At 40.6% G+C, this 6,633-nt stretch overlaps 1 protein-coding gene across 1 annotated transcript; it reads left to right on the forward strand.

The window, feature by feature from the left end:
- The first annotated feature begins 2,200 nt into the window (after positions 1–2,200).
- On the forward strand, positions 2,201–3,148 carry LOC124959077 (olfactory receptor 5B12-like). Its single transcript, XM_047517719.1, has one exon. The coding sequence runs from the start codon at positions 2,204–2,206 to the stop codon at positions 3,146–3,148; it is 945 nt and encodes a 314-aa protein (XP_047373675.1). The 5' UTR covers positions 2,201–2,203.
- The last annotated feature ends 3,485 nt before the right edge of the window (positions 3,149–6,633 follow it).

The raw sequence follows: 6,633 nt of genomic DNA on the forward strand, positions 1-6,633 counted from the left end.
CCTAAAGGCAAGAAAGATTGCGTGGGGTCCTGGCCTCACTGAAGACAGAGATTTTTTCAAGGCTTTTACTTTGCTGCCTCACATGCCTGAGGCACAGCTCACTGGGTGACTGGGCCCTTGTTGCTCTAAGACACTGTCCCCCTGTGTCCTCACCAGCACTCTCAGTAAAAATGCACACAACACCCTCTGCTCTCTCCAGACAGGGTCAAGTTAGGGGCCAATGTGGGATTGGAGGTCTCCAGAGGGCTCCACTCTCGTGGCACTGTTTCCCCTGGGACTCCAGTGCAAAGCTGCCATCTCTGCCTTCATATTTGCAAGAGCACAGCCCACACTCTGTGCCACAGCACAGAGCTCCGTGCTGGGGAAGGAGACTCTCCTGCAGGATGCTTTTGCAGGAGTGGACGTTGGGACAATGGTCTGGATATCTTTCCATTTGTTCCATCCTATATCTGTTCCCAGGACAAAAGTAAGTATTATAAAAACAGACAATCATATCTGTTTAGAACTCTAAGGGACAATAACATGTCCATCCATTTTTGTTGTTTTTCTTGTTGTTTTTAAAATGAAAACAAAATAAAAAGGAAATAACAACCAGCGACTGTAAACTCAGCAGCACAGGCACTTACTGCTGGTCTTCTCACTCCTAGTCCCTGCTCTCTCCTCCCTACAGCGCTGCTTTGTGGCATCCATATGTCCACACTCACTGCCTTTCTTTGTACAGGTGGCTGGGGTGATGGTTAGACTAGGGGGAGAACACTCCTCATATTGTTGCATTGTGAATGTGCTAAAGGAACTGGTGCAGAGATTACAGCTGCATTTCTCAGTGTCAAGGATTGTGGCTCTTAAAACCTTCTCCTTGACCATCTGGATAACTAACCTGCATTCATTAGGAATCTCAAAGTCTGGACTTTCAAAACGGTTAGCTAAATATTCTGCCAAAGCTGAGTAAAGATGAAAGAAGCCAAATTATGACTCCAATGCTTTCTTTTGAAAATGTTAGTGTCATGATTCTCAAAGAACACTCATGTTAACTATCACAAAGAGCCGAGGAGGGAGGGAAAACTACTTTCACATTAGTCATGCTTAACAACAGGGGCTGCATCATCCCTGCAAACTGAAGTGGCAGTTTGTTCATCCAGAAGACAACAGGATCACTCGGTTTACAGTCAGCAGGTTCTCCTGGGCTGAGAGGACCTCTCATGCTATAACCACAGCAGCACAGTGAGCTGGCACCTGAGCACCCGAGGTGAGGACAGCCAGATGCACCATGAATGGTAGCTTGGTAGAGAACACAGAGTTTCTAGGTCAGAACAAATGTAACTCTACTCTCTCTCTCTTCTCCCTCCCCACAATTAAAGCAAAGATAGGGGCAATGGCAGGAGATGGAGAACTTCAGTGTATGTGAAAAGAATAAAAAAGAAAGCAATAAATATGTGAAATATGTGCTTCAACATTTTGAAAATCTTTTCCTCCCATTTTGGGCACCCAAAGACACCAAGTCACCACTAAGTATGTGTCCATACATTATGATTGGTCTATAGGGACCCATGTCTAAATGGGAGCCTCCAATTTAGGACCCTCATGACTTAGAGATAAAGCACGTGTGACCCTAGAGCAGGACCTCAAGACATCGTATATCTTCAGCTATTATGAGCAAGTTGGTGACGGGTCTGTCAGAGGGGAAATGAGTTTGACCCAGGAGGATGGCAAGTTCAAAGCCAGACTCAACCACCTAGTGAGGCTCTAAGCTACTCAGCATAACCCTGCCTCTCCATAAAATATAAAAATGTCCAGGGATTTTGTTCAGTGGTTAAATACTTCTGAGTTCAATCCCCAGCACCAAAAAAGAAAAGAAAAGAATCCAGGTAGTGAAAACGACTCCTACCTGGTTTAATATAATAAAGAATTTCAGATAGCAGAAAAGCTAAAACGTGCCTGACAGTCAAAATAAGTACCACCAAGGCAGCCACACAGCACAGACCTTCCACACCCCTCTATACCACTTTCCGTGACCAGAAGAAGGAACAGCCTCAACCATCCTGTTCCCAGCTTTCAGTCCAGGTTCTTTCACAGACTCCTGCATGAACAAGACGCTAAACAAGAGTCCCTGGTCACACGTCAGCTCTCATGGTAGTGTACAAATGGAATAATTTGTTTTCTCATCTTATCAGGTCCTTCTCATGGTAATCCCCAACTGACTGTGATGCAGAACATCTCAGAGGTGACTGAATTTATTCTGCTGGGGTTAACAGATGCCCTCGAGTTACAGGTCCCCTTATTTATGGTCTTCACTCTCATCTACCTCTTCACTCTGGTCGGGAACCTGGGGATGATCCTGTTGATCCTGCTGGACTCCCGTCTCCACACTCCCATGTACTTCTTCCTCAGTAACCTGTCTCTGGTGGACTGTGTTTATTCTTCAGCTGTCACTCCCAAGGTGATGGAGGGGTTGCTCACAGGAGATAAGACCATATCCTACAATGCATGTGCAGCCCAGATGTTCTTCTTTGCAGCCTTTGCCATCATCGAGAGTTTCCTCCTGGCCTCCATGGCCCTGGATCGCCATGCAGCCGTGTGTAAGCCCCTGCATTACACCACCACCATGACAAGCACTGTGTGTGTCCTGATGGTCACCTCCTCCTATACCTGTGGACTCCTGCAGGCTTCTATCCATGTTGCCTTCACGTTCCATCTCTCCTTCTGTCGTTCCACTGTGATCAATCACTTTTTCTGTGACATTCCCCCACTACTGGCTCTTTCTTGCTCAGATATCTACACAAATGAGATGGTGCTCTTTATGCTAGCAGCTTTCAATATTTTTTTCACCCTCTTGGTCATCTTGAGCTCTTATCTGTTTATTTTGGTTGCTATGCTGAGGATGCATTCATCTGAGGGACTGAAGAAGGCCTTCTCCACCTGTGCATCCCACCTCACAGCCATTTCCATCTTCTATGGGACCATCATCTTCATGTACTTACAACCAAATTCCAGTCATTCTATGGACACTGATAAAATGGCATCTGTGTTCTACACGATGATCATCCCCATGCTGAACCCCCTGGTCTACAGCTTGAGGAACAAAGAGGTCAACAGTGCATTCAGGAAGGCTATTGGAAAAGCAATGTCCTCACTGGGATTAGTTTGTTAATTATAAATTATTTGCAAGTCATGTGAAACATTCCATGGACCTGTAGTGTCTAAGAATGTTTTTAATTATAATTAGTTCTTATTTTTCATTTCTCTGAACTCATGAGATTTCTTCTCTTCATAGTCTAGGAATATGTAAGTCAGCATACAATAATGTCTATAATGACTATTTGCCACCAGTTATATTCTGGGAAATGTCAATGAAAGAAAAATATGTTCCTCGTAGTACCATTATTTTTATATTGCCTATACACCAGACTAATGTCCTAATGTTCAGCATCTGAGCATGCATCAAACTGAAGGAAAATACTTTGCTGGCATAGTCTACTTTTTAAATTTGTCTTCCATATTGTTAGATGGTTTCTGAATACATAAAAGTATGGTATTGACTTTTATTCACAGATTTGTTGACTTTTTAGCCACCATTTTCAATTATCTCTGATGCAGTCACTAGCTTATGTACCAATAATTACATACAATGATTTTTAGTTTTGACAACATGAAAATCCATAAAACATGAATGCTTATAATCAAATATTAAATTTCTGCTCCTATCACCTTTTAAATTTGGTGTTCTTTTAGTATTGAAGTTATTTCTTCTTGTTTTATATGCAAATGTTGCTAGGTTTTCGTGGTTTTCTAGCATCCTTAACTAGTCTATCTGTGCCAATAACACTGTATGGTTTTTAGTACTTCACCATTAATTGTGGTCAAAAAAATTGAACTTCCCGTATGAGAGATCACATTTCTGTGCAAAAATACCATCAACTCTTGGTCTTTATTTCTTTGGAATCATAGTCATTGTTATCATTTGTTTTCTGCTTGTTTTGTCAGCTTTCCATCACTATAACAAATGTCTGGGATAATTAACTTATAAAGAGAAGGTGTACTTTGGCTCACAGTCTTGGAGGAATTTTCAGTCCATCACTGGTTGGTCCTGCTGCTTTTGGTCTGTGGCAAGGCAGCGCATCATGGCTGCGAGTTTATGGTGGAGGAAAAGTGCTCACCACATGGCCTAGAAGTGAACGAGAAAGAGTCTGGGGTCCCAAGAACCTCAAGAACTCCCACTATACCTCACTTCTTAAAGTTACACCACCTCCCAATAGCATCATACTGGGAACTAAACCTTTATCATGTGAACCTTTGAAGGACACTTCAAAGGATACTTTGAAGGATCCAAACATAGTGCTACTATGAAACATTTAGAAAATGTATTCCACTTTTTGACAAAAATATCCAGTGAACACTGAACTGTCCTGACCCTTTCCCACCAATGAGATTTGCTAGAACCCATACCCACAGGTCCCTACAGGTGAAGATAGGAATGGGAAGACCATCTGTGGTCCTTAGAAGGTGATTGTCTGTGATGCCCACATGAAAAGGGGTCCATCAATCTTGGTATGGTTGACCAACCCAGCAATGTTCTTCCCACTCTGTTTTAGTTAATTTGGTTTAGAAAAGCTACTAGAGAATTCCTTTCTTTTTGAGACCCATTGCTTTTTTTTTTTAAGACATCATATAGGTCATTAAATTATTTGGTTAAATCAGGCACGAAGGTCCTCTGAGTGAAGAGGAGAATGCAGAAAAGGAGGCTGGGCCTCCCTCTCTGAGTCTGGCTTAGGATGATTTTATACCATTCCTATTTTCCTGGTATCCCTCTTTATCTTGCATTATCCTCCAGCATAGCTTTCTAAAAATCTGGCTCTTCCCCTGGCAGAATCGCCTTTTCCACCAACATCTAGATGAGATCAGAAGTAATTCCCAGGGGATTCTACTCATCTGGAGCCAGTATCCTTACTGCATTTCATTCTTTAACAGCATGATATGTGGCTCAGAAAGCATTCTGGGAAAGTGTCCTTCTTCATCTAGAACAGGAACGTTAAGCATCTTGGAAAAATGAAAACTTCTATGACTTTTCTCCAATGACTGATAAAGTAAATTGCAAAGAGGTATGGGAAGGAAACATTACTTTTAAATAATGAAGAATATTTTTTCCTAAAATGATCTTAACTCACATAGAATATAATACTTTACAGCAGGAGTTGGCAAATGGGAGCTAAAGACCAAATTCAGTCTGTTTTTGTTTTGGTTTCAATTCTTGAGCTAAGAATGGGTTTTATGTTTTTAAAGGAATGAGAAAGGAAGGAAGGAGAGAAGGAGGGAGGAAGGAATAATATTCCACAGGGACAATTTGTGGTCTACAATGCCTACATTAACTTACTAGTTGTCTTTCTTATAGAAAATGTCTGCTGATCTCTACATCAGAGTGTATGGAGTGCTTTTAGTTATCTTCAATATTGATTAAAACAATCAAATAATGGGTTGGATAAAATTATCCACACTTCCCGGATGAGGAAAATGGGGCTTGGATTGTGGCTTGTCCTACATGATATATCCAGAAAGTAAGGATACCAGGAACCAAATTCAGGTCTTTTTGTCTAGATTCAAACTGTTTGGGCTTTACTCTCCTTTCTATTACTGCTTAATTGTTTGATATCATACTGGCTACAGAATCTCTTGGGACCTCCATCTTTATCTATAAAATAAACATTAAAATATTGCATGCCCCTTAGCATTTCGTGGAAGTATGACTGAATTAATACATACGGAGAGCACTTGCCTAGCATGATTGAGGCACTGGGTTCAGTCCTCAGCACCACATAAAAATTAATAAAATAAGGAATTGTGTCCATCTATAACAAAAAAAAAACTTTTTTTAAAAAGAAGAGCCTAGAACAGAACCTGCACGCTGTGTCTTAACTCATTCTTGTTATACTTGAATATGCTTTCCATGGCATCCAAAGAGGTTTTGATGAAGCACTAGTTCCACCCACTCTTAATAAGTACCAGCCTAGGGAAAGCATTCCACAGAGAAAGAAACTTTTTAAAAGCACAGTAAATTTACACATTCTTCTTCACTAGGATTTTCAGAACCTTTTGTAGGTCACAAAAATATAGGGCACTTAGTATTTCCCAAATATGCTGGACTACAGATGTGTGCATCTATCTGTCTGTGCTTCTGTTTCTGAATCTCTTCATGTGTGTATGTACATGTATGTATATATGTACATATCCATCTCAGGAGTGGGAACACTTTTAGATTCCATATTCCAAAAAAAGATAATTTGATATGTTAAAATAATTTTGATAATCTTCACTTATTACATTTTTTTGCTGAATTCTATTAAATGTCATCTTACATGATTGGAATCAAGGACCATTTTATATTTTCTCATATTTTCCAGAGAGCTAAAATTGATTTCAGCATATAGTGATGCTCAAAAAATGATAACTAGCTTCCTAAATTGTTCATTTGATTGATTAGATGGATGGATGGATGGATGGATGGATGAATGGGTAGATGGATGGATGGATGGGTGGGTGGATGAATTACACATAGCCAAATGCAGGAATGAAAGTTTTGTATCAGATGAATCATGACCATAGGATAGTCATTCACAAAATGAAGAGACAAAGAGAATCAGG

The sequence above is a fragment of the Sciurus carolinensis genome, chromosome 11, assembly GCF_902686445.1.
Source record: "Sciurus carolinensis chromosome 11, mSciCar1.2, whole genome shotgun sequence".
NCBI classification, from domain to species: domain Eukaryota; kingdom Metazoa; phylum Chordata; class Mammalia; order Rodentia; family Sciuridae; genus Sciurus; species Sciurus carolinensis.

Bases quoted from the DNA above. Each gene is read 5' to 3' on its own strand.
- LOC124959077 (XM_047517719.1), top strand. From the start codon at position 2,204: ATGCAGAACATCTCAGAGGTGACTGAATTTATTCTGCTGGGGTTAACA.